Source organism: Ochotona curzoniae, unplaced genomic scaffold, assembly GCF_017591425.1.
Source record: "Ochotona curzoniae isolate NIBS_2020 unplaced genomic scaffold, NIBS_Ocur_1.0 contig_64, whole genome shotgun sequence".
Taxonomy (NCBI): domain Eukaryota; kingdom Metazoa; phylum Chordata; class Mammalia; order Lagomorpha; family Ochotonidae; genus Ochotona; species Ochotona curzoniae.
Window position 1 is genome coordinate 118,987 of NW_024466502.1, and position 27,641 is coordinate 146,627.

At 52.6% G+C, this 27,641-nt stretch overlaps 1 protein-coding gene across 5 annotated transcripts in view; it reads left to right on the plus strand.

The window, feature by feature from the left end:
- Positions 1 to 213: 213 nt before the first annotated feature.
- The window catches only part of RASA3 (RAS p21 protein activator 3), a 53,498-nt gene continuing 26,070 nt past the window's right edge, over positions 214 to 27,641 (plus strand). For 4 of the 5 annotated variants that reach the window (XR_005884908.1, XM_040991100.1, XM_040991103.1 and 1 more), the window contains exons 1-2: positions 214 to 312; positions 12,735 to 12,852. Coding sequence is in view for 4 of the 5 variants with exons in the window: in XM_040991100.1 (XP_040847034.1) it covers positions 258 to 312; positions 12,735 to 12,852 (173 nt within the window). In the remaining variant the exon portion in view is untranslated. Of the gene's footprint in view, positions 313 to 11,668; positions 11,737 to 12,734; positions 12,853 to 27,641 lie in introns of all 5 variants that reach the window. The other variant, XM_040991104.1, reaches the window with a different exon arrangement.

A 27,641-nucleotide genomic window follows, 5' to 3' on the forward strand; every position in this document is an offset into this window, starting at 1 on the left:
CCCGCCCCCGATGCCGCCCCGCCCCGGCCCGTGGCCAATGGGGAATCAGGGCCTGGGGGTGGGCGGGGTCTCAGCCACCGCCCTCTAGGGAATTCTACCAATGGGGAACGGGGCCCTGGGCGTGGGCGGCGCTCCCGCCCTCGCTGCAGCCCTCCGCCAATGGGCGTCCGCGTGGGCGGAGCCGGCGGCGTGCTGTGCACTGAGGAGCGCGCCGGAGCTCGGGGCGCGGGCGCTGGGCCGGCGGCTGCGGGCGCAGCATGGCGGTGGAAGAAGAGGGCTTGCGCGTCTTCCAGAGCGTGAGGATCAAAATTGGTGAGTGCTATGGCTCCGTCTGCCGCGCCCTCTCGCACGCTCGGCCCCCGGTCGGAGGGTCCGCAGCGGGAGTGCCCTGCATGGTGCGCGCTTCGGGCTAGGCCTGGGGGACCCTGGGAGCAGCCGGGGAAGGTGCCGTGTGTGCAGTGTGCGGGAGTCCTCTGAGTGCAGAAGTGTGCATGAGTGTGCACTGTGTGTGTGCAGGAATGTGCCTGTGTATACGGGTGTGTACCGTGTGTGCAGGAATGTGTGTCCCTGTGTATGCATGAGTGTGTGCTTGTGTGTAAATATGTGCGTATGTGCGGGAGTGTGTGTGTAAATATGTGGGTATGTGCGGGAGTGTGTGTGTGCCTGTGTGTACAGACATGTGTGTGCCTCTGTGTGTGTACTTGTGTATATCTGTGGTATCTGTGTGCAGGAGTTCAGGGGTGTGTGAGGGTGTAGGGGAGTGTGCTGCAGAGAGCCAGTTCAGGCCTGCCTGGGGACTTACACTTGGGATGTCCACCCGTGTTGAGGGCTCGGCATCTCCCCTTGCCATTGGCCCAGAAGCTTCCTTTCTGGGCAGTGTGCTGCTCTTCTTGTCTTTGTGTGGGCGGCAGCCAACAGGCTGGCTGGTGGTGTGTGGTGATGCAGCCTCTGGCTGGGTGCCTGAGCCACCAGCACCTCCCCTTTCCATTGAGTGCTGACCGTGGGAGCTTGTGGTCACCAGGGCCTGCCATTCAGGACTGCCTCTCTAGGCACCAGGGATGGTCAGCATGTCCAGAAGGGTGCCACTCTGGGCACCCTGCCCCCATCTGGAGAGACTGTACCACTGTCTTGGGACAGTGATGGCCACCCCCCACCCCTCACCCCCGGCCTTTCTGGAGTGACAGTGCACGCACAAGACGATCTGTGGGCCTGGTGGGTGTGCGGCTTGCCGGGGTGGGGTGGGTCCTTGTGGTCACTCTCTCACCTGCTCTGGGCTTTATACCTGTTCTATTCCCAGGGGTAAGGGTTGCTGGGAGCTTGTCTGGGAACTGTCACTGTGGGTGATGCCTGATGCTGTGAGGCGCTCCGGCCCGAATCTGCTTTATTTCAGTGTTCATGTCATCACTGGGACACTGTTCCAACGCTCAGCCTAGGGGCACTGCAGGTAGGGGTGGTGCTCTGGGTGCCTGCAGTGCCTGGGGGTGGGAGCAGAGACCACTCCTGGGAAGGCCTAGGGATGTGAGAGTGGCTGTGTCTCCCTGCCCAGGGAGATCAGGGGGTTAGCGGGGAAGCCACAGCCTGTGCCTCATGGGAGGATTCCGGTGCAGAACTATACCAAGGACTCAATTTTTTGTAGAGCAGCACTCAGCACAGAGCAGGAGTGAGAGAGGAGCAGCCCCCCTGGCCTGTCTCAGTGCTGGGGGTGGGCTCTGAAAAGCAGTGACTGGGCCGTCCCACGTGGGCACCCCTGCTCCCTCGTGTCTGGGGAGAATAGCTACAAGTGCTGTCCCCCTCCCATCTGCAGGGCTGGGAGGAGGTACATCCTTGTCCTTCTGGGGTGGGCAGTGCTTGGGCAACACAGCTGTGCGTGTGAAGGTGAGGCACAAACAAGTCTGAGCAGAAGCCGCTGGCTAAGTGTTGCTGAGTTAAAGGGAGGGAAGCGACAACCCTGCTGGGTCAGTGCACTCTGGCTGTGTCCTCCCTCAGGCACCTGGGTTCCTACCATCCAGGTATCCCTGGGCAGCCAATGCAGGAGCCTACCTCTGCTCTCTGCTCCCACCCCTCCACAACACCGCCATATCTTCCACCTCTGCACCTGGGGGAACTTGCTGGCCATGCTGCTTAACTCGATAATCATCCTTTAGGTGGAGTCTGCAGCCACATAATCCAGCAGTCACCACTGGTGCTGCTGTGAGACAGGCAAGCTTTTGGGGGACGCAGAAGGGGCACTGTTTTAGAATGGAACCTTGGCTTCCAAAACAGGCTGGAACGTTTGGTGCTCTGTGGGTTCATCCAGAGGCTAATGCTTGGGAAAAGGGAAGAATCTCTTTCACTTCCTCTTTCATCTTCCTTCCCCATTTTCAAACAAGATAACAGAAGAGAGTAGAACAAACTGGAACCCTTATGGTGCAGGCACTGCTGCTCCCCAGTCATCAGTCAAATCATTTGATTGATTTGGATGTGAATGGGCCACGGGGGGATAGTCATGTGGTCTGCATGTGCATGGACAGACAACAAGAGTGGTCACATGGTCTGTGTGTGCATGGGATAGGGCAGTGGTCACGTGGTCTGGGTGTGCATTCAATGCTCAGTGGCAATGTCTGGGTGTGCATGTGATGACCAGTGATAGTGTGGTCTGGGTGTGTGTGGGATGGGGCAGGTCTTATAGTCTGGGTGTGCATGGGCTGGGGCAGTGGTCATGCAGTCTGGGTATGGGTGGGCTGGGGTAGTGGTCATGTGGTCTGCATGTGTATGTGATGGGCAGTGGTAATATGGTCTGTGTGTGTGTGATGGGCAGTGGTCACATGGTCTGGGTGTATGTGATAGGCAGTGGTAATGTGGGCTGGGTATGGGTGGGCTGGGGCTTTGGTAATGTGGTCTTGGTGTATGTGCGATGGGCAGTGATCATGTGATCTGGGTGCGCATGGGCTGGGGCAGTGATCACATGGTCTGGTGTATGCAATGAGCAGTGGTCATGTGGTCTGGTTGTGTGTGCAATGGGCAGTGGTCACATGGTCTGTGTGTTTGTGCGATGGGCAGTGGTCATGTGACATGGTTGTGTGTGTGATGGGCAGTGGTCACATGGTCTGTGTGTTTGTGCGATGGGCAGTGGTCATGTGGTCTGGTTGTGTGTGCAATGAACAGTGGCCATGTGGTCTGGTTGTGTGTGCAATGAACAGTGGCCATGTGGTCTGGTTGTGTGTGCAATGGGCAATAGTCATATGGTCTGTGTGTGTAATGAGCAGTGGTCATATGGTTTGTGTGTGTGTGCAATGGGCAGTGGTCATGTGGTCTGGTTGTGTGTGTGATGGGCAGTGGTTACATGGTCTGTATGTGCGTGCAATGGGCAGTAGTGACCAGAAGAAGTTGTGCCCTTCTTGGCTGGTAATGCTTTCCTTTTCTGCAGTGTTTACTGTTTTAGAATACATCATCTTATATGTGTAACGTGTTTGGTAACGATAACAGTGTTTCTTGAGAAAGTACAGAAGTGAAGCGAGGCTTTGCATCCTGACTAGCGGGCTTCTGGGAGCTCTTTGGGTTGCCCTCCTGTCCTGCTGTCCAGCTATATTGTGGTGCCTGTGAGGCCTGGGGGATGTGCTCTCTCTCCACCTCTGCTGCCAGACTTCCTGTGATGCCTGGCTTCCTCTCTCTTCTCTCAATGTGTGATGCTTTTCCAAGTACACGTGTCACTCTAAAATCAGAGCTTGTCTTCAGACAAGGGATAACCACGGATATTGATGCTGACAGCTCTTCCCGGGGACACAGCGTGTCCCTGGCCTCTGGGAGCTTTAGGGGCTGGCCACCTCTGGCCCCACTTTGCTTGACTGCCAGAAAAGTGTCAGCAGAAGAGCAGGCAGAATGACAGGAAGGGGGACCTGGCCATCTGGACAACGTGAAGGTGACAATTGGAAAAACCTCAGCTTTCCTTGAATTTCTCTTGCGTGAGAGATGTCACACCTAAGTCTCAGGGTGCTACAGGTAGTCCTGAGGTGTCACACCTGGGTCTCAAGGTGCTACAGGTAGTCCTGAAGTGTTATACCTAGGTCTCGGTGCCATAAGCTTTGTCCTGATGTTTCATAAAGTACAAGTGGTTCTTCTTGTCTTCAGCGCCACCGCTTCTTTCAGACACAAGCACTGATGCACAGCACTCTCACAGGTCCATGCAGCACATGGCTCAACGGCCACATGTGGATCTTGGCATCAGGGAGTTGAGATTCTCCTGAGCTCTGGGAGGCTAAAATTAACTGGAATATTCTATTAACCAAACTCAGCAGGGTGGCTTGTATTATTTTCACAGCCAAGGATGATGTGTGTGACCAGCTCTGTCTGCCAAAGTCATAAAGGGGAGGGTCTGAGGGTCAATCCAGCCATTAGCTCCAGGGTCTGCTGAGCTCGTGTGGGGTAGAGGGAGGAGGCAGGCTTTGCGAGGGTGCTGTGTGTTTCATCCTATTCCATCTCAATTCTCACAAATAAACTCTCAGAGTTTTGTGACACTGAGGCTAAGAAATGAGTCTCACAATGAAGATGCCGCCAGTCACCCAGTATGTAGGTGCCCAACAGGAGTCCAAGCTATGGAATGAGCTGCTTCATGCCGTCTGCAGTCTCTGCCAACCTGGATTTGAAGTGAGCATCAGGAGGGCTGGGGAAGATAAGCAGCAACTTTAGGGACAAGGAAGCAGCCAGCACTGAGAAGGGAAGGAAGTGTCAGTGGCTTGCAGGCCTGGGCAGTGGGTAAGTCAGCAGTTAGGAGTGTCTGGAACCTGCCAATGGTCAAGGGGCTCAAGAATAGATGCTTGAGAGCAGAGAGGTGGTGATGGCAAGGTCTTGAGGGCCAGATGTGACTGAGCAGGGTCATTGATTTCTCTGGCCCTTTTGGTGCAGGGTGGGTGGATCTCTAGCTGCACAGGGTGACACTGTGGACACATTCAAATGGTAAATGGCATTAGGGTGCAGGGGGTCTCAACTTGCTGTTGTGCCAAAACATCGTCCTCACATGGTGGACTGACTGCATCCTCCGGGAGGTGCACATGGTGACTTAAACATGGAAGGCTGAGGATAGGGGGCAGGTGAAGGTATCAGCTGGACACAGTCACAAGTGAAGTGGGAGCTGCCCTAGTGTTGTTTGTGAAGCCTAAGATGTGACTTGTGCAAGTGGCACTGAAGGTTAGGGCAGCTGGGTGCTTGGAGATGGTTCTGTCCTGGCTGTGTCTCTGGGTTATGGAGCAGGAAGAAGCTTAAGATGGGAAGTGTCTCAGAAAGTTGCACCTGCAGCTGTCCAGGCTCTGAGTGTGGCCAGAGAACAGGAGGGGACTGGTGGCAGTGGCATCTGGCCAAGTTTGGTGGCTTGCAGCCTATGACTTTCTGAGACTTGGCAGCTTGCTCACAGGCCCTCCTTAGGCGAGGTTGCCATTTGTTAATATGTCAAGCAGGTGCAATCCACTGTTTGCAGAGGCCCCTCAGGGCTGCCTGTGCTTTGTTCAACAAGTGGCCCTTTTGGTTATTGTCTCAATCTTGAGCAACTGACCAAAGCGCCAATGATTGCTTGACCCTGGTGCAGTATACAAGACTTACCAGATTAGTTAGCGACTCTGACATTTCATGTGTTTGTCAGCTGTGCAGGTATTTGCCTTAAGTGCCTTAAGTGGATATTGCTGAAACAGGTTCTCCCCAGGAGCATCCAACAGCACAAGGGCATCTGAGACCCGTATTTGGAGGATGATGGTGGTTGACCCTGGTGCCCTGCATAGTGGTCTGACCCAGAGACATGTTGCAGCTTTGCGGCTGGCTCAATGACACATCCTGGTGATGTGGAGATCCCCCAGGAACAGCCAGGTGCATCCCAGCCCTTGGGAGAATCAAAACCAGGGAGTCAGAGGCACAGCAGCTGGCCTTGTTCACACCCTGCAGGAGCCTCCACCTGGGACAAGGAGATACAGAGCTGCACAATGTTCACATAGGTCTCAGGAGTTAGCCCCGAGGGGCCCCACTGGACCGTCTCCTCAGCAGAAACCCTGTGGTGGAGTGACCCAGGCCAGAGAGCAAGACCTGAAGCAGAGCAGGGTGGGGGGCAGCAAGTAAGCCCTCCAGGATTCTGTGTCCACCCAGTGACCCTCCTTGGGCCAAGAGGTTTCCCTGAGCACTGTGAGTCCTTGGCTCCTGCCTGAGGTTCACTGGACGGCTGCCCTAGGCCGTAAGGGTCCTCTCCACACCTACTAGCCAAGGGCCCAGAGCTCAAGCTTCCAGGAAGCACAGTGCCTGCTTTGGGGCATTGCAGAGGGTTTTCCTTGCTCGTAGCCAGCAGGGGGTGACGTCTAGCAAGGTAGGGAGGCAGCACTAACAGCATTTAAGGTGCCGTATGGGGTCCAGTGACCCGCCAGGCCCAGGTGGCCCAAGTCCAGTTCAGTGTCTGAGGCAGACACGGGGAAGGCCAGTCCTCATCGCAGCTCCACTCTCAAAAGCTTGCCATGGGTCCGGTGGGGAAATGCAGGTCTAGGTCCAGCACTGTCCAGGTGCCGTAGTTGCTGTGGAGGACAGCGGGAACCTGTGGGACACCTGGCAGCCACTGGCTGAGGCTGGTTCCCACCCAGCCTAGGCAGTGACCACAGCCCCAGCTTGACTGGCTGCAGTCACTGGCTGACACTGGCAGGTTGTGATTGGCTGAGCTGCAGTCACATGGTGGTAAGGCATGGTAGATTCAGTTGGCATGGCCTGCTGAGGGGCACTTCAGGGTTATGGTGGCTGTCTGAAGCCAAACTTACCTCAGCTGGACTGGTAGCGCTCTGAGGGGAGCTGGGGGTGATGAGGGGCCCTGGGTGAGTCCAACCTCTCCTATAAGGTGGGGACCATGACCTGCTCCTCTGCTTGACCCAGTTATTCTGGCTACGTTTGAAGCCTGGGAGTGAGACAGCAGCACTGGGGATGCTGGGGTACGTGGTAGGCGGGACTGGGACAGCTGTGATTGGGTTCCTGCAGCTAAGATCACACCATGGCCAGGGTCACTGTAGCTCTGGGTCATTGTAATTCTTGGTTCTTGGGTCTCGCCATGCAGAGCCCTGGGACATGGCCCTGTGGGGTCTGGTGTGTGCCAGTAGTCATTGTTGAGGGCCACTTTTGAGGACCTGGTCACAGTGCAGTGTTCCCCATGGCTGGGGCCACTGCCACTGACACCCTTGGGAAGTGACTGTGTGATGTATGGGTGCTACTCTGGCACCACTTCCATTGGCTGCCGGGTTCAGGGCAGGGCAGGGCAGGGACAGGAACCTGGATGTGGAGCTGGGCTGAGCTGGTGCCAGGAAAGATCAGGGTTGGCACTTGCAGTGCTACTGACCCAGGCCTGACCGCCAGGTGACCCTGATACACAAAGACCTCCGTGGCAGGAGCACGCCCAACCAGCAATAAATGAACAAGCAGCCAAGGGGAAAACCTGGGCAGCAGTGCCCACTGAAAGGAGAGACCGGGTGCACCCGTAGCCATGCAGAGCTGCGACCTCAAGCAGATGAGACGGGGTCTAAAGTAGCCCCTTGGCCTGGGAGCGGGGTGAGTGCAAACCCTCCAGAAGAGGAGGAGCATCCCCATGAACAGAAGCCAAGGAGAACTTGGAAGTTCCTGCGGAGCAATGTCGTGGATGATTGTTGGGGCCAGAAGGTTGAGTGGAGAGCTTTGCCCTTGCAGGTGCATCTGAGTGTCAGAGACAAGGGCCACATCCAATGCCCAGGGCCCCACATGCAGCCAGGAAGCTGTGACACAGGTAGCATTCTGTCACGTGCCCTTGGGCATTTCTGTGAGTGTGGGAAAGACACACGCACTGGGGTGCAGGTGTAGTTGTCAGGGTATCCTGAGAACTGGGGAGTGAGGGTGGGTGCCAGCTGCCTCCTTGGGCCTTGGAGCCCTGGAAGTGGCTCTCACACCAGGGTTGTTAGTGGAGATACAAGCCTACCTACATGTCAGAGTATCTTAGAGAACCTGCTCATGTGTATGTTTTACTTTTGCTAAAATAGACCAGCAAGCAGAGTGTGGGTAAGGACCAGGGATGCTTGTTCTGTCCCTGTTCCTGCTCATGTCTTCACACTCAGGCCTGTGTTCCCCTGATATTCAGTGTTACCAGTAGTGGTTTTCAAGCACGTTTGGAACCCTTCCCAATTTTGGGAGAGTCATGATAATTTAGAGCTCAATTTGACACCTCAATCAGTGTCCTGGTGTACCTTAGTGACATAATGGCTGTTCTCTTGTCGCAGGTGGCTATGGCTCAGAGTACCCTAATGGGGCGGTGGTCGCAGACCCAGCATTAGGTGGCAGCACCTTGGTCTCTGGAGACAGACGTGGCATCTTGACCCTGCATTAGCCAACAGGTGGATTCCATGCCTGGGTTATCCCTGGAGTTGTTTGTCTTCGCGGGAGCTGGGTAGTTTACAAAATGCACAAAATCTTCTTTTCTGTCACAACCCCTCATGGTCAGCGTGGGATCAAATTCCCAAGACCACTCAGGGCCCGAGAGGCTGTGTTGGTGACTGCTTTTCCTATACCCAGCACAGTGAGGCACTTTGGTCCCCAGGGTGCCTTAGTGTCAGTCCCCTGGGTGGTGCTTGGGAAGGCGGAGACAGTTCCCCAGGGCAGACAGCTCCCTTTCTTGGACTGGTGCCTGGCTCTGCCCTTTGGCTTCACTGAAACCATGCCCTGCCCTCTCATCCTGCCTCGGCCATAGGCCTGGAGGAGCTCACTGAGCACTGGGGAGCAGTTCAGTCCCACACCCGGATTCTCTTCTGGGTCCAGGCTGAGTTGGGGTTTTCCAGGGCTGGTATCAGGGCCCAGGAATATGGGTTGCTTGGGAAAGACCCCAGGGGCTGCGCTGAGCTTCGCTGCTCTGAGGCCTGGGGTTGGCCTCCTGTTCCCACGGCCTCTGGCCTGGGCTGAGTGGGGAATTCCGGATCCTCAAGTGGCAGCTGTTGGTCTCAGCCTATTCAGGAAGCCCAACTGACTGCCTGGGGCTGGGCAGGAGGCGGGCACCACATGGGAACATGGCTGGGACACACCCCATCATCCCTGCTGACCTGCATGGGAGTGGACATGGTGTGGGAACATGGCTGGAAGGGACATGCCTCCTTTTCGCTGCTGACATGCATGGGCCCAGCTCCTCCAAAGGCCATGTTGGGCATGAGTCTAATAAAGGCAACCGCAGAATGAGCAGAGCAGAATGCCCACCCATGACAGGAGGAAGTCCATTCTAGCCACCAGAAGCCTTGTGATCGACTTCCTTTCCCCGTGCAGCAGCCAAGAACAGGGTGACTGCTCCCTTTGGGGTCCCCCTCTGACAGGCAACATCCACTTGTGAATACTGAGTAACACTGTGTGCACCTGCCGGCTTGTCTGATGTCACCCTTTCTGTCTAGGAGTTGAGGTAACAGATGCTGCCTACCTACTTTTCTTTCATCAACTTGTCCCTCTTGATTTTAAAAACACGCTAAGTTGGAAGGCTAAGAGAGAGAGAGGTTCCTTATCCCGTGGTTCACTTCTCACACACCTGTAGCTGGGCCAGGCCGGAGCTGGGAGCTGGGAACTTGGTGTGGGTACCCCATGAGGTAGTAGGGACCCAGTTACTCAAGCCGTCACCTGCTGCCTCCCGGCCTCTGTATTAGCAAGAAGCTGGATTGCAAGTGGAGCTGCAACTGGAGCCCAAGGCCCCCCATGGCCTCACCACTTCCCAAATGCCAACTCCATGTGCCTCTGGAGAGCTTTGTAAGGGCACCTTGGTTCAGGTGGGGCTGTGCCCTCCGCAGGTGCTGCTGCCCCTGTGTGGGGCTGATCCGCTGGTCTCCCTGGGGCAGGATCCATGTACAAGGTCATGTCCTGGGCCAGAGGGCGATGAGGTGAGCCCAGTGACTCAGAGGGAGCCTCTAGGTGATGGGTTGTGGTAGACTAAGCCATGGACTCCTCAGGGTCCCAAGACCTCCAGCTCCTGATCCCAAGTCAGAACTTGACCCTTCCTGGGCTCTGACCGACCCTGGCCCTTCTTGGATTCTGTCTCCTTTAGTCAGCCCTCAGAGCTTCCATCGTGGAGAAGGCAGTGGGAGACAAGGGCTGGAGACCCCTATGACTGAGAAGGCTTCTAGGGGTTAGGGCTCCATTCCATGGCCCCATTGGTGTCTCCTGCACCTAGTCGACCCTGACCCTGGCCACCTGTCCACCTGATTTCAGGTGCCCAACTGTGAGCTGAGTAAGGACAGGTTGTAATGGTTAGAATTTCTTCTTCCTCTCCCCCTCTTCCTTCTTCCTTGTCTTCTTCCTCTTCTTGCTCTTCTTCATTTGTTTAGCTTTATTGGAAAGACATATTAGAAAGAAGAAAAGAGGGCCCGGCGCGGTGGCACAGTGGTTAAGGTCCTCACCTTGCACGCCCAGGATCCCATATGGGCGCCAGTTCTATCCCGGCAGCTCCGCTTCCCTTCCAGCTCCCTGCCTGTGGCCCGGGAAAGCAGTCAAGGATGGCCCAAGCTTTGGGTCCCTGCACCTGCGCAGGAGACCTGGAAGAGGCTCCTGGCTTCAGATCGGCATAGCATCGGCCATTGCGCTCACTTGGGGAGTGAATCATTGGACAGAAGATCTTCTTCTCTGTCTCTCCTCTCTGTATATCCACCTTTCCAATAAAAAAAATAATAAAAATAAATCTTAAAAAAAAAAAAAGAAAGAAGAAAAGAGAGAAAAAAGATCCGTCTGCTGGTTCACTCCCCAAGTAGCTGCCAGAACTGAGCCAGTCTGAAGCTGGGAGCCAAGAGCTTCTTCCAGATCTCCCACACCGGTACAGAGTCCCAAGGCCTTGGACCATTGTCTGCTGCTCCCCAAGGCCATAAGCAGGGAGCTGGAAGGGAAGCAGAGCAGTCAGGACACGAATTGACATCCATATGGGATCTCAGTGCTTGCAAGGAGAGGATTTAGCTGCTGAACCATTGTGCTAGACCTGGAATTTCTCTTCTCGTAGATTTACTAATTTATTTGAAAAGCAGTTAGAATATTCCACTCAGTGGTTCACTCCCTGAATGGCCACAGCAGCCTGAACTGGGTTAGGCTAAAGGAAGGAGCCAGGAATTTCTTCCACGTCTCCGAAGCGGGTGCAGGGCCCTAAGCACTTGGACCATTCTGTTTCTTTCCCAGGCCATGAGCCGGGATCTGGACTGGAAGTGGAGCAGCTCTTGTGGGGTTTTAGTGTCTCGGGCAGCAGGTCGGCTGATGGTCATTGTCACCTCTGGTGTGGGCTAAAGCTGTGCGTGGTGCATGCAGAGTGTGATTTATGGATGGGGCAGCTTGCTCATCTGTGCCTGTGCGGCGGGGAGGGTGCTGTGTGCTCCTCCTGTGGTTTCAGGAAGCACAGCTCCCTCAGGGCTGAGTCCCATGTGCTGGTGTGTCCTCCCTTTGACCAACTTTGGATTGCCACTTTGGCGGTGTGTCCTGCTGTACCATGCTGCCTGCCACAGGTCCGTGCCGGCTGTGGTAGTGCTGGGGTGCGTGGGGCATGTGGCCTTGGGGGTGCAGGCTCGCCATGGTTTCTCTTGTCGAGTGTTAGGTGGCTGTGAGATATCTGCAGAGGGTCAGGGTGTTTTCCTCACAGAATTGTTATGTTTGGAAAACAAACACACAGTATTGGCTGATGATTTTGAGAGAACACGTCTGTCTGCTCTAGGGTCGGTCCTAGCCACTGTGGGCACCTCAGTGTCTTTTTGAATGAGTTGCTTTCTTCAGTGAGTCAGAGTGGGTGTTTATGTGGGGCTGTGTGGGAAACCTGAAGTGACTCGCTGTCATGCTGACAGGTCACTGCTGAGTTCTTTATGTACAAATAAAAGTAAGTGGGCCTGGTGCAATAGCCTAGTGGCTGTAATCCTTGCCTTGCACACACCGGGATCCCATGTGAGTTCCGGTTTGTGTCCAGGTTGCTCCAGCTCCTTGCTCGTGGCCTGGGAAAGCAGTGGAGGGTGGCCCAAGGCCTTGGGACCCCGCATCCACGTAGGAGAGGCTTGAGGCTCGAGGCTTCTGGCTTCGGATCCATTAGCTCAGTTCTAGCAGTTGCAGACACTTGGGGAGTGAATCAGCAGATGGAAGATCCTGCCTCTCCTCCTCTCTGTAAATCTGACTTTCTAACAAAAATAAATAAATAAATCTTAATAAAAGAAGAAGAATCTAAGCCACTGAGATAGGAATTCTGTGGAGGGCAGAGGGAGGCATGCTTGCCAGGCCTCTGAGCCTTGCTGCTGCTGTACACAGCGGGCCAGTGGTTCCCATGTCCACCTGTGCTCACTGGACTGTTCCTGAGACTGGGAAAAGGAGAGAAAGCCTGAACTGCCCAGCATGAATGGACCCTGGCACTTGTGCTAAGTGCACTCACCAAGGGGGCACCAGAGGACCCCTCTCTCCTCAGAAACGTGGTGATAGTTGTGTGGTCCCAGCTGTGGTTGTGCCCAGCTCCCCCAGGCTTTGTGCTGAACGTGGCTGGGGTATAAATTCTGTGACATGTTAGAGGCTGGTGTGGACAGGGCAGCACGGTCTCCCTTCATCCTGAGGCAGGAAGTTTGCTGGAGAGGCTGGGCTGCCCATCCCTCCGTGCTCTCACTGGGTTGTTGACTTGGCCCTCCCAGAGGGAGACAGGTGTACCGCTGTGAAGTAGGTGTGACTGGATGTGTGCCTACGGGTGGGGGGGCATGGGGAACAAACGCTGGGGCCGAGCCACTGATACCTGTCCTATTGCTTTCCAGGTGAAGCCAAAAACCTTCCTTCTTACCCTGGGCCAAACAAGATGAGGGATTGCTACTGCACCGTGAACCTGGACCAGGAAGAGGTGTTTAGGACCAAAATCGTGGAGAAGTCGCTGTGGTAACATCTCGTGATGTTTTGTCCTGCTGGCAGGGCGTCCCCTCTGTCTTGCAGGGCGGTTGGCCTCCATAGTGTTGTGGGTAGCTGGTGCTCAGTGGCCAGGGTCTGGGCACCAAGGGAGCCTATGCCTGCCCGCTGGTTGTACCCTGCACTTGTGCCCCAGAGGAGAAGTGAGAGCCAGTTGCAGCCAGGGTAGAGGCTGAGGGTTTTGCAAGGAGGAAGTATGAATAGAAAGATTTTTAAACTAATTTGAGAGACAGACACACAGGTAGACTTCCTTTCCCCTGACTTTCCTGTCAAAATACCTGCAGCCGACAGGCTGGACTCCTCTGTGGTGGCCGGACCCAGCTCCCCGAGCTGCCATCTGCTACCACTCAGTGTGCTTTAGGAGGAAGCTGGAGCAGGAGCAGAGGCAGAACACAGAGCCTGGCTCCTGACCTGGGAGGTTGGGGTCCCAAGGGCCTCTAGGCCACCGCCACAAAGGTTTTTTTTACCATCTTCCTTTCAGGTTTTCTTGAGAGACATAGGTAAGATGAGCAACAAGGTAGCTGTCATCTGAGAAAACATTTGGTTAAGCCAAAGGCCATCGCCTGACAGGCCCTGAGGGTGGTGAGCTTGCTACACAGCCCTCCCCACTCCCCAACTCTGGCCTCAGCTCTGCACATCCAGGAGGCCGAAAATGCGCATTGTTCCCAGGTGGGGCTGGGCTGAGCCTGCTGTGGGAAGTGGTTGGGGCAGGAAGAGAAGTACTTCAGGGCAGAGCAGTTCCCCTGTGGGTTGGAGCGAGAAACCAGAGAAGAGCATGTGGCAATGAAACGTGACTGGCAAGTGGGTGGGGCTCGGATGTGGCCAGGGTGACCTGCTGAGCCCTGCAGCTGGCCAGGCAGGGTGGGGGGACGTGGCTAGGGGAATGTATGCAGCCTGTGACCCAGCCCCGGGATGGGGTTCAGGCCTGTGGGCTCCGTCCAGAACAAATCACCCCTGGTTTCACCACCTATAAATGGGAACAAACAACATGATCTAGATGATCATCTTTTTTTTCTATTAAATATTTACTTATTTTGCCTGAAAAAGAGGAGAGAGACACAGACATCTTCTGTCCACTGGTTCACTCCTCAAGTGGCCACGATGCCTGGAACTGGGCCGATCCGAAGCCAGGTGCGAGAGCTTAGATAGGTGCAGGGTCCCAAGCCTTTGGGCCATCCTCCACTGTTTTTCCAGGCCGTAAGCAGGGAGCTGCATTGGAAGTGGGGACCTGGGACTTGAACCAGTGTGCATGTGGGATGTTGATGCCACAAGTGGAAGCTTAGTGCATTACACACGGTGCTGGCCGTCAGTGAGTCTGGCTGGGGTTGGAAATGTGACTCCCACCAGTGCTGCTTCTGTTGAGATTGAGGAGCTACAGCTCTTGTTTTTTTTTTTTTTTTTTTTTAATAAATCTTTTGTTTTTAGATTTTTATTTTATTTAATTTTTTTATTGAAAAGGCAGATATACGGAGAGGAGGAGAGAAAGAGAGAAAGATCTTCTGTCTGATGATTCACTCCCCAAGTGACCACAACGTTTGGAGCTGAGCCAATCCGAAGTCAGGAGCTCTTCCGGGTCTCCCACACAGGTGCAGGGTCCCAAGGCTTTGGGCCATCTTCAATTGCTTTCCCAGGCCACAAGCAGGGAGCTGGATGGGAAGCAGGGCTGCCGGGATTAGAACTGGCGAACATATGGGATCCCGGCATGTGCAAGGCAAGGACTTTAACCACTACTCTATTGCGCCGGGCCCTGGTTTCATTTTTTCAGAATTTGTTCGACAGGCATTTACTTAGGAGGCACGCAGGGCGGGGAGAGAGGTCTTCCCACCTGCCAGTCCATGCCCCAGATAGCTGCAATGGCTAGGGCCAGAAACTCCATGCTGGTCTTCTATAAGGGTGTGGAGACTCAACACTTGGATCATCTTCTGCTCCCTTCCCTGGTGGTTTAGTATGGAACAGGATTGGAACTGGAGCAGCAAGGCCCCAAATTAGCACATGGGTCAGGGATGCTGGCAGTGTGGGTCATGGTTCAACCTGCTGTACCACCCTAGGGCCTTGGGGGGTGGCTCGCTAAATAAGAACAGCAAGCCCAAAAATATGGTCAGGGTCCAGGACATCACTGAGGCTGTACCCCAGACCTAGCTGTCCCTCTGTGTGTAGTTGGTGGCATTCCCTGAACACTGTTGTACCATGTTGTCTATTGGGGTACCAGCTCATGCTGTGCCTGTAACTGGCACAGACTCTTCAATCTTCCTTGCAGGCAGTTTTAATAATCTCATGTGTTGGTGCATTGATTTATTCTTTTTTTTATTTGAAAGAGACACACACAAATTTCTCTTTTAAAAAAAGGATTTCTTTATTTTTATTGGAAAGATGGATTTACAGAGAGGGGAGATAGACAGATTTTCTGTCCACTAGTTTAATCCCCAGGTGGCCATAATGGCTGGAGCTGAGCTAGTCTAAAGTTGGGAGCCAGGAGATTCTTCCAGGCCTCCCACGCCGGTGCAGGATCCCAAGGCTTTAGGCCATCTTCTGCTGTTTTCCCAGGCTATAAACAGGGAGCTGGAAGGGAAGTGGAATGAACAGCCAGGACACGAATTGGGGTGCGTATGGGATCCTGGTGCTTGCAAGGTGAGGATTTGGCCACTGAATCATCACACCGGGTCCATACACACTAATCTCTTATCTGCTGCCTCACTGCCCAGCTGCCCACAGTGGCCAGGGCTGGCCAGACTGAACCTGTGCACTGAGAACTCAATCTGGCTCATCAGTAACATTGCTGCCTTTCATGGAATGCTCTGGTAGGATACTAGAGTTGGGATGCAGGGAGCGTCCAATCCAGACACTCTGATCCAAGGTGTAGGTGCCTCCTGGGGCGGCTGAATTATTGCGCCCCATGCTCACCTGTAAATGGAAATTTGCTGAGGTGAGACTGGGAGCTGACAGCACAAGAGAACTCAGTGCACAACAATCAGAGGGCAACAGACAGGACTTAGCGTGGAGGCCTTGCAAGCTGAGCTCTGAGAACTCGCCCCTAGAATTAGGGGCAGATAGATGAACTCATTCCATCACAAGCATCAACAGGAAGATGAACGCTTAGCTGGGCACTCAGCATTTGAGAGCAGAAACTGGCTGCTGTGTGTTTACAGCCTGCACTCAGCCACACTGCTGCCTAGGAATGTTGGGTCATGTTTGTGCATCATGGATGCTGATGCCTGTCCATCAGACACACAATCCAATCATTGCTGAGAATATCCATGGATGATGTTGAGTGGACCAAGAGCTCGATGGTGCAAGTACAGAAGAATGAAGACCTAAAGTACCAGGCACAAGAGGACAGAGCAGTTAGAGAAGCTGGGTGAGACTGGCGAGTAACACAGAGCATCACATTGCTGAGTGTAATCCAAGGTGGAAAGAAGCGGATGGGCATGGCAGAGTGGCTTACGCTGCCCTCTATGACTCTGGCATCCCTTAGTCATAAGTTTAAGACATGACCCTGGCATCCCTTGTGAACGCCATTTCAAGTCCTGGCTGCTCCAATTCCAATCTAGCTCCCTGCTAACATGCCTGGGAAGGCAGTGGAGCATGGCCCAAGAGATTGGGCCACTGGACCCATATGGGAGACCTGGTGAAGCTCCTGGCTCTGGGGTTAGCCTGGCTGAGCCCTGGCCATTTGTGGCCATTTGGGGAGCAAATTGGTGAAGGAAGATCTCCTCTGTGTCTGTCACTCGGCCTTTCAGATGAATATATATAAATATCATATATTATATTAAAATATATATTAGATAATAATGTATATATAATATATATTTTTTAAAGTACCAAGAAACAGAAACATAAGTAGAAAAACTTGAAAAAAATATTAAATTGCTAGAAATTAAAACTGTAAGATTTAAATAAAAATCTCAGTAAATGGCACGACTGATTAAATATGCTGCCAGGAAGACTGAGGGAAGATCTGACACCTGAGGATAGCGAGAGGCCTAGAGACACTTGGTCTGAGACACTTGGGGCAGGGACATGGGAGGGCTCACTGGAGGGACCAGACTAGAGACCAGATCCTCTGGCAGCTTCCACCATCCCCTAAGCAGAAGGTGGTGACAGTCACAAAACCAGGGTACAGGCTTTAGCCCTTGCACACCTGCTGTTGCCACACCTCCCTGTGCCATGTGCTGATCTCGGGGAGTGGAGTTTACAGCCTGCTCGCTTTGCCTCCTCCAATGACTGTGACATTGGGACCAGCTCACTCAACTGGTTGTCACCATAGAGAGAACAAAGCCTGTGTCTGTGTGTCCTTGCTTAAGAGGTGGGCAGCATGCTCTCTGGCCGACTAGAGCCAGCAATGCCCTGAAGCCTGTGCCACAGCCATCAGTGGGCTCTTCCCGTGGCCTGTGATGGACAGTAGCTGGGCTAAGCCTCTGGCTGTTGCCAGGATATGGTGGGTCAGAGTGGAGCTGCAGGTGGCTGCGTCCAGGGTCCTGGGTACCCCGAGTCGGCCATTATAGTCAGCACTGACCCCAGGGGGTCTTGCTGATGATACTGCTGTGAGCAGGTTCACGGGTGGAGTTCAGGAGATGCCTCTGCCCAGGTTTGTTTTAGGCACTTGTTGGAGCAGGTGAATTTTGGACAAACCCCTTCTCCCAGTACCTGATCAAAGTAACTTTCCTAGTGTTTAGCACAGACCAGTATAACTTTTCAGGTAACAACTTTTGACTGTTATTGCTCATTTAAGCTAAAACGTTGGCTGGACTTGCATGGACAGGGTTGGGCTTGGAGCTCCCTTTGAAAGCACCCAGGAGTCCCTGCGAGCCCCTCTTGATCCTTTAAGGGGGAGGGGACACAGAGCCTAGGGCAGCTGATGCCGATGGCACTCCCCTGCTGCATTGGAACTGCCTGAGTTGGGCGAGTCCAGTGTTGCCAGAATTTTCCATGAGCTTTCCATGGCTCTCCTTGAGGACACTGTTCTGCTGTACCCTGACATTGTGGAGATGCTTCCTCACTCAGTGGGCTGGCAGTGGGGTCCTGGTGTGTCATCTTCTTCCTTGTCTAGGCTGCTCCCAGGGGCCTGGAGGAGAGGGGCTCCTGCTAGCCCCACACGGCCGGGCGCATCTGTGGTATGTGGTCAGGTGGGCGAGGCAAGCCACAAGGCTCTGTTTACAAGGCAATTCCTTCCTGTTGCAGACTAACAGCGGCCATTTTTGTTCTGTACTTGGTAGTTATGCAAATTGTCACCGTAAGTTAAAATTAGAACTGGAAATTAAAACTAGAGTTGACTGTACCACACACACAAACATCTCACCCTGACACCACACGAGGGTGTTCCCCACACAGACGCCTCGCACTGTACCCACTCCCCTGTGGGTACACCACGCTTTGGGCATTAGGCTGAGGACAACACACATGCGAACACCAGGTACAGGGTTGCATTTCTGGTTGGTGTTGCAGAGGGCCATGGTAGGACACACCTGGGCTCCTTTTGCTGGGTCAGCCCCTCGGGAAGTGGTTTTCTGGGGGAGGGGAAGGCACAGCAAAGGATGCTGTCACCTGGCAGGAGCACAGCTGGCCTCCCTCAGGTGCCCTCGACAAGACCCCGGTGCTGACAGAGAAAACGGGGAAGGAGGGTGGGACCGCCTGAGAAGTGTCCCTGCTAGTTCATTTATCTTCTTGAAACTGAAGTGTCAAGAAAGACTCAAGGCTGAAGAAAGACCTAGAACATTCCATCTCTGCCAAAAGGACCTGCCTTGTCCTCAGTGCTCAGGCCCTTTGGCCATCCTGCGCTCACATCTCCAGGGTCAGCAGGGACCCTGAGTCCATCCTGTGACAAGGATTTGCAGAGCGGAGTACCTGCTGGCATTGAGTAGCAACTGTTGGCATTGGGTGGCTCCTGTGGGGGAAGGAGGAGGTGATGGGTGGTCCCAATGATGCCCCCTGGTGGGTAGCTCCAATTCTGGTGGGCACTGCCTGACTGCATGAAGCAACAAAGCCATACTACAGAGCCCACATGCCCCAGGAGCTGCACATGTGGGGTTCGGGTCTGCCCCTCGCTGTGATCTGGTGGGGGAAGGGGGACAGCGAGTTCCAAGAATTTGGTGGCTACAAGGTTCTGGTCTTTATAGGACGTCTGGGCAGAGTCATGGCGTCAGGTGCAGTATAAGCTGGTGATGCTGCTACGACATGTTCAGCAGAGGCGGGAGGTGGGAATGCATCAGTAGCTATGTTGGATGCTGGGAGTAGGGTAGGGTTGGAGGTTCTATGATTCCTCTAATCCCTGCCTCTCTCTTTACCTGCCTAGGATGGGCAAGGGTCACTCATGCAGGTCTACGGATGCTGATCAGCTGCTGGCCAGTGGATGTGGCCAGGACCAGCAAGCCAGAGCACTGCTGTCAGGCTTGGTGCCAGTGAGTGTCCACAGGCTGCATAAGAAGCCATGGTCATTGTGTTGTTCTGGGCTCTAGCCCTGCATCTGGAGTGTGTCTGATACAGGCACCTGCATGGTGGACTGCCCCCTTCTCACTGTAGGGGCAGAGCTGGCCTGAACTGACTCCTGGGAACCTTAGCCAACTGTCCGGCCCAGGTTTGGTTGCTGTCCTCACGGATGAGGCTTTGTGGACATTAGATGTTGGTGGTCCTCATGTGCCTTCTACAGAAGTTTTCCGTGTGTCTCTGAGAATGGCAGGAGCAGGAATGGGAAAGGTAGGTCCAGGTGCATGGGTGTCCTGGCTCAGTGGATGCTGGAGAAGGCAGTGTCTCCTCTCTCCTCATGTCTTGTGCCCAGAGGCAAAACCAAGACTCAGTGTTGAGGGGCAGACATTCTCTTGTCAATGCAGAGAGCTGATTGAGGAACTGTCTTCCTGCAGCTCATGGGTGGGAACAGGGCGTGGCAAAGGGTGCTGTGGTTGTGGCAACCACAGAGCTCAAAGCCTGCTCACTGTTTTTGCCACGAGGCCCTGCTGGATGTGGGAACCAGCCTGTTGGAGGCTTTCCTGCTTCAGCACCTGTTGACCCAGGCCTCTTCCAGTTTTGTTCCAGTCACATCGTGTGGGCTCTCACCTTCCTGTGCAACTCATCTGATCTCCCAGGCCAGGCTGGAGCTTGTGGGCAAGGGGTCTCTGCCAGGTGGGACTGTGGATCTGCCACCTCAGGAGGAAGGAGCCAGGTCCACTGCAGCCTCTCCAAGGTGACCTCTGCCCTTCTCTCCCAGGATCTCTTCCCTCTGGCAAGGCCTTATTGAGGGTTCACAAGTTTGAAACGTTTGCTGTGTCACTGGGTCTGTCTGGCCTCCCCACTGAGTCCCTGTTTCCATCATGTTGGGTCTTAAAAGACCCGTCAGATTTTAGCTAGACTGTAAGGATTTAGGCCCCTTTAGGGGAAGGTGAGGACAGAAATCAGTTACCATAGAGGGATACTGGCCCTACCACTTGGGATTGGGCTATATTGTCCTGACATCCATGAATCTTGCAGGTGGATGTGGGACCACCGTGTAGCTGGGGAGCCTAGGAGAAGATGTGCAAGCTTTTCCCCCTTGGTCTGCCCCAACACTCCCAGAAGCTTCTTTTTTTTTGTATATGTTTTGAACATTTTTTAATATATTATCATTTTATGATACGGTTTCATAGATCCTGGGATTTCCCTTATCCCCTCCCCAATTCCCTCCCGCTTCACTGGGTTCCCTTATATTATTACTATAGTATAGTTCTTCATAAACAGTCATATGTTCATCTTTGTGGACATGGACAACGGCAGAGAGTGCAGCATCCTATTGTCAAGATATAGTAAACAGTTTCATTGGGAGTCTATCTTTTGTCTGGAAGTAGAGATGCATACTGCATTGTATCCTCACATGCGGATGTGATGATCTCCATTACACAGATACTATACATCCCCTTAAATGAAAAGTCACAATACAAAATCAACAACAGGAAGAAAAATAGAAATTTACAGTGCCATGAAGTTAAATAGTCTCCATTACACAATTACTATACATCCCCTTAAGTGAAAAACCACAAAACAAAATCAACAACAGGAAGAAAAAAGAATTTGACAACACCACGAGGTTAAATAATATGCTGCTGAATGAGTAATGTGTCGCTGAAGAAATGAAAAAGAAAATCAACCGTCTTGGGCCCAGCAGCATAGCCTAGCAGCTAAAGTCCTCGCCTTGAATGCACCCAGATCCCAGAAGGGCGCCAGTTCTAATCCTGGCAGCCCCACTTCAAATCCAGCTCCCTGCTTGTGGCCTGGGAAAGCAATCGAGGATGGCCCAATGCTTTGGGACCCTGCACCCATGTGGGAGACCTGGAGAAGTTTCCTGGTTCCTGGCTTTCGATCGGCATAGCACCGGCCTTTGTGCTCACTTGGGGAGTGAATCATCGGATGGAAAATCAACCTTCTTGAAGAAAATGATGCTATTGTATGATCTATGGTCATTGAAGAATTTAATCAGAAGAAAACATTTTGAAGAGATGAAACTTAAAAAAATCAAACTCCATGAGATATAGTTTCCACTGATCTTTGTTGGTGACATATGTCTCCTGTAGGCAACAAATAGATGTGTGTTTTTTTTAATCCAGTCTACCAATCTGTGACATTTGGTCATAGATTTTAAGCCATTTACATTCAGGGCTAATATGTATGGGTGGTACTTTGGTCCTGTCATTTTAGGAATGGGTTGTTCATTGGTTTGGTCTTCTGTTGTCATTTTACTGGGATGTTCTTCACATTTGCCTTTGGTTTTTTTTGGTGCTATTCCTCTTCTCTGTCAAGAGAACATGTTGAAATATCAATTGTAGGACAGGTTTGGAAGAGGCAAATTCTTTTAACTTCTTTACTGTGGAAGAATTTTATTTCATTTTCAAAGACAGAGGAAGTTTTGCTGGGTATGTTATCCTGGGCCGACAATTTTTTGCTTTTAGAATCTGGAATATGTCACCCCATTCTCTTCTTGCCTGTAGAATTTCCTTTGAGAGGTCTCCTGTGAGTTTAATTGGCATTCCTTTATATGTCATTGATGTTTTTCACATGCACATTTAAGAATCTTTTCTTTGTGTTCAGTTGAAGGGAGCTTGATTATCATGTGTCTTGGTGAAGATTGCTTTTGATCAATCCTATTGCAGGTTCTGTGCCCCTCCTGGATGTTATATACCAATTCTTTCTCTAGATGAAGGAAATTCTCCCTTATTATTTCATTAAATACGCCTTTAATTCCAGTTTCTCTTTCTGCACCTTCTGGGACTCCCATAACTCTTATATTTGGCCTTTTAATAGTGTCTTTCAGTTCTTGAATACTTTTTTTTTAGCTTGATCCAGCTCTGCTTGCAGCTTTTTGTTTGTTTTCTTTTTTTTTTTTTTTAAAAAAAGATTTATTTATTTATTGGAAAGTCAGATACACAGAGAGGAGGAGAGACAGAGAGGAAGATCTTCCATCTGATGATTCACTCCCCAAGTGAGCGCAACAGCCGATGCTATGCCAATCCGAAGCCAGGAACCAGGAACTTCTTCTTCTTCTTTGCAGGGTCCCAAAGCATTGGGCCATCCTCAACTGCCTTCCCAGGCCACAAGCAGGGAGCTGGAAAGGGATTAGAACCGGCGCCCAAATGGGATCCGGGTGCATTCAAGGCGAGGACTTTAGCCGCTAGGCCACGCTGCCGAGCCTAACTTTTTATTTGTTTTCTCCTGGTGACAGGAAATATCTTCCAATTCTGAGATTCTTTTTTCTACCTCCTTCATTCTATTTTGGAGACTCTCCACTGTACTTTTAATTTGCTCCACTGTATTTCTAATGTATCAGCTTTCATTTGATTCATTTCCAGTGTGACATATTCCTTAAATTGTTTTAATGCCTGCTTTATGTACTTCTTGTTGTTGATAAGTTTTATAACAAGTGTTTTGAATTCTCTATCCCCTATTTTCTCAATGTCTTCCTCGGTGAACTCTGCAGTTGGCAAAAGTTTTTGTTCCTCTGCATGGGAGTCTTCAGTAATATTCATTGTGCCTCTCTCTCTTCTTATGCTCTTGGTCATTATACTTTTGGTTATCACATTCTTCTCCTTGAGGCAGGTTTCTAAGCTTTGTCACACACAGGTCTACAGTCCACTTTTACTTATTGTAGTTAGTACACAGCTCTTTGTTTGCAGTCACTTGTGCCACTCCCTCCAGTGAGATTGGATCTGGGTTCTTATGTTAGATTTCCACCATGGTCTCTGTAGCCCCAGCTCCTAGCTCACCAGTCTTCACCTCCTGTGATATCTTGTTGAGGCTGCACCATTGTCCATACAACTTTCTCCCACTTCCAGTTGAAGCAGATCCCATTATTAGGGAGACACCATGTGTCCTATATAGCTAGGTTGTTGGTGGTGCTAATCTTGCAGGACCCTGTTGGCCGTTAGGTCTGAGGGTCACAGGGGCCTATTTTGACGCATACACTGCCATTGTTGATATTATTTTCCTGTGGGACCAATACAGTGCACTGAGCTGAGTCTCTCCCTGCTCAGCACATGTGCAGCTCACTGTTGTCCCTGCAATCTTAAATTCTTTACTACACTGTACGAAATGGCACCTGATTTGCTACTACTAGAGTTCTTGATCTGCTGGCCGTCAGGTCTGAGGGCTACCTGGACCTGTCTTGGGTGGAACCGTAGGATGCCAAGTTGTTGCAGTTCACTGAGCCAGAAATGAGATCACTCCCAGCTCAGTGCTTGGGTAGTACTGTCCTGTAGTCTGCCTCCTTAAACAAAATAGCACCTGATTTGGCTCTACGGGGCAGACTGGGCTGTGAAATCTACTCTGTTCCCTTACTGTCCATCTGTAACCTGCTGCTCTGTTTCTGCTCCTGGTCAAATCAGACCAGCAGGATGGACAGTTCTTTGTCTGGATTCACCTCCTGAGCTCCCAGTGAACATCCCTTCCTGGTGGAGTTCCGGCTGCCACTGGAATTCAGATCGCCATTTGCTGAATGCTGCTAGGGTATATCGGTCACCGCAACACCATTATTCTGTCTTCTCCTATTTCCTGGAATGTCCCCCTCTGCTTCACACTGGCTAATGTTTTTTCATCTGTTTAAACATGCCCTTATCCTATTCCGCCATCTTGGTTCTAACCAGAAGTTTCTTTGCAGGCCTCCGGAGTCTGGAGAACCATGTGGGCCATCTTGCTTCCCCTCTTGCTCCTTGGCTGGTACTGGCCAAATTCAGGGCCACGCTGTGCCTTCCCCTAGCCAGCCCTGTTTCCTAAGTGAGGCCATGTTTGGTTTGAAAACTCAAGTAAATGGCTCCATACAGCTAAATCACATTGAGGTGTTGTGCACCCTGCCCTGCCATGGCACAGGGGAAGGGTAGGCAGAAGGCCCTGGCCTGACTTCAGCTTTTCTTTTACTACAGAAGAGGGTTAACTCTCAGATCTGTAGGAACCAGAGCCAATGGTGCTGTGTGATGCTGACACTGGCATGGTACTGCGTAGTGCTGGTAGAGTTTTGGCATGGTGCTGGTATAGTGCCGACATGCTGACGTGATACTGGTATGATGCTGGCATGGTATAGCATGGTACTGGTGCAGAGCCAGGCTGTTGGTCTGACAGTGACCTACACATGTGCCTTCCTGTCATGACCTTCCAAGCAGCATCCCCCTCTCTGCAGGACACTGCAGGGGTGTGGTCAGGGGTGATGAGCCCTGGGACTAGGGGCTGTGTTGGGGCTTCCAGGGGTTTTAGAATCTCAAGTATATGCTGTGAAAGACACCTGACAGGAACCTGCTGGTTTCTCTGTGTTTGTCCAGACGTGGAGGAGGATAGCCAGCGTGAAGTCCCTTAGGAGCAGCTGTAGTACATGGTGTCCAGACGGGCAGTCCCTGTCTCTTCTCTTCCACTCCTCCTGTTGCACACAGTGGTTGTTCAGAGCCCTGGGTGCTTGGGGAACTGTTCTAAGGAGGCAGGTTCTTCAGGGTGGATCTCAGCAGCCTTGGCGCCTCCTTGGAACTGGACCTGGCCCAGGGCTCTCATGGGCTCTTCTGTCCACTCTGTTCTCTGCACACAGCCCCCAGCTGTTGGGAAACAGACATTTGCATCAGACCAGCCCTGCCCATCTTCCCTTGGCAGGTGCTGTTCATTATAAGGTCAGGAGCAGGCGGCTGCCAACAGATGTGGGGAAGTGACTCACGGGCGGCCTGAGTTGACATCCCTGGGGCACAGCCCACTCTGTCCCCTGCCCGCTGCTCGTTTCTTCTCAGGAGAGATGCTTGAGTGTGCATCTCTGGGAATCACTGTGGGCTTAGGCAGAGGCACAGCTGAGGGTGAGGCTAGCCGGGCCCTCATCCACTTGGCAGAGGGTTCTGGGGCCCGCCTGGCTGGGGCATGAATCATGCATTTGGCCCTACTGACCACGCCTGGACAAGGCAGTGACTATGCGGGAGACACCACAGGGTTAGGCAGCCAGCAGAAAAGGCAGTGCCTGGGGCTGTGCATCCTTCCCCCACTACCCCATGGTCTGTCAGAAAGAAGACGTTGTCCGCACAGCCGTGGGAGGGGCACCCTGCACTCAGCCACTTCCTGTCCTTTGAAAAGGGACAGTGCAGACTGCCCGGTTGATGGATGCGGAGGGAGTGGGCTGGCCGAGAGAAGCGAGGTTGCGGCCCTCCCCCACAGGGCCCCGTCCTCTTTCCTCGGATTCGGCTTCAGTGGTTACCCAGGGTCACCTCCTGCCCAAGTGGTGACATGGCTGGGGCGGGGGTCCATATGCCTCGAATGTTGTGTTTCAGAACCATGGGTCACACATGGCCACTGGTGACAAAGCTGTTAACATGTGTGTGGTGTTCTCATTGAAAAAGACGTTCTTCACATGTTGTCCATACTGCTCTGTCAGTGAGTTGCCACGCAAAATCAGAATTTCTGAGTGGGTAATACCCTGAGCAGGAGAACATGAAAGAGGGATGTTCTAGCAGGACATAGGCCAACAACATTTTAAGAGAAAATGGAATTTTATTCATTCAAAGACATTATTATTATTATTGCAGATTATTATTATTATTATTGCAGATTTTATAGAGGGAAGAGGAGAGAGAGATTGTCCATCTGCTGGCTTGCTCCCGAATGGCTTCCATGACTGGAGCTGAGCTAATCCAAAACCAAGAACCAGGAGTTTCTTCTGGGTCTCCTACACGGGTGCAGGGTCCCAAGTACTTGACTCTTCTGCTGCTTTCCCAGATCACAAGTAGGGAGCTGAAAGGGAAGTGGAGCATCCAGGACACAAATCTGTGCCCATATGGGATGCCAGCACTGTGGACCTGGGAAGTAACAGTGGTACTCAAGCAACTGGACCCCTCCTGCTGTGTGGGAGAGCTGGTGGGGTTCCCAGCTCTCAGCTTCAGCTGGCCCAACCATGGCTGTGGTGGTCACGTAGCAGGACCCCTGCCTCCTGTGTGAAAGATCCAGTAGGGTCCCAGCTCTCAGCTTCAGTTGGTCCAACCATGCCTGTGGTGGTCACGTCGCACTAATATGGGATATTCAACCTCAACTGGAATTTAAATACTTCAGATAGGGCCTAGCATGATCGCTCACTGGCTAAATCCTCACCATGTATGTGCCTGGATCCTATATGGGTGCTGGTTCATGTCCCGGATGCTCCACTTCCCATCTAGTTCCGTGCTTGTGGCCTGGGAAAGCAATAAAGCCTTAGGACCCTGCCACCTGTGTGGGAGACCTGGAAGAAGCTCCTGGCTCTTGGCTCCTGGCTTCAGATTGGCTCAGTTCTGGCCGTTGCAGCCACTTGGAGAGTGAACCAGTGGACAGAAAATCTTTCTCTCTTGTCTCTCCTTCGCTGTATAAATCTGTCTTTCTAATTAAAAATAAAATGTTTAAAATTTTGAATAAAATAGTTTTTTTTCTTCAAGTTTTACAAAATTTAAAAGTACTCATAGGGCCCAGAAGGAGGCAGGTATCAATTGGTCAGTGGTCAGTACTTGTGGAGGGTGTGACCTGTCTGAGGCCTTGGGCACCACCTCCCTGGGAGCAGCCATCCCCTGGGAGGGACCAGCTGGGGTGTGTGCTGTGAGGCGGTGCCATCAGGGCCAAGTTCCCATGTGTGGAAATGTGTGCACATATTCCTGCCTTATCACGGGAAGGCAGCAGGAGCTGAGTCCATGAACCTTCGTCTGCTCCCTGTGTTTCTGTAGCTTGGCAGCTTGCCTGGTGTGCTACACATTTTACCTGCCAGAGCTTAGCTTATTTCCATTGTGCTGTGTGTAGAGAACAAACCTGCACCTGCCCCTCCTCACAGCAGTATAAACTGGGGCCCTCCTCCTCCTCAGGGCCCCTGCTTTTCTCCTCTTCCTCCTCTCCCTCTGCACTGATGCTCAACCTGCTGCTAGATCTCCTGACTCAAGATGTGTTAGCCCACGTCAGGGCTGGGGGCAGTCAAAATGGAACTCTGGCTGTCTTCCACAGATGCCTTGCCATTTCTGGAGAGTGTGAGATGAGGGACAAGAGGGAGCATCGAGCAGTGCAATGTAAATAAAAATAGGAACCAGGACAGTTAGTGGGATATGAGAGGACAGGTCTCCCCACCTCCCAGCTCCTGCCTGTGGGCCAAAGTGCCAGCTGCTGGTGCAGGTGTGGATGTGGGACCCTCGGGAATACTGACTTGTAAAAATAAGCCCCTGAGGAGCTGGATCTCCTGGCCCTGAGTGCAGGGAAGAGGTTTTCCCAGCTACTTTCTGAGATGTTCAAGGGGGCGGGCAGGTAGTACATGGCCTATGGCCTGCATCTCTTAGCAGACTGTC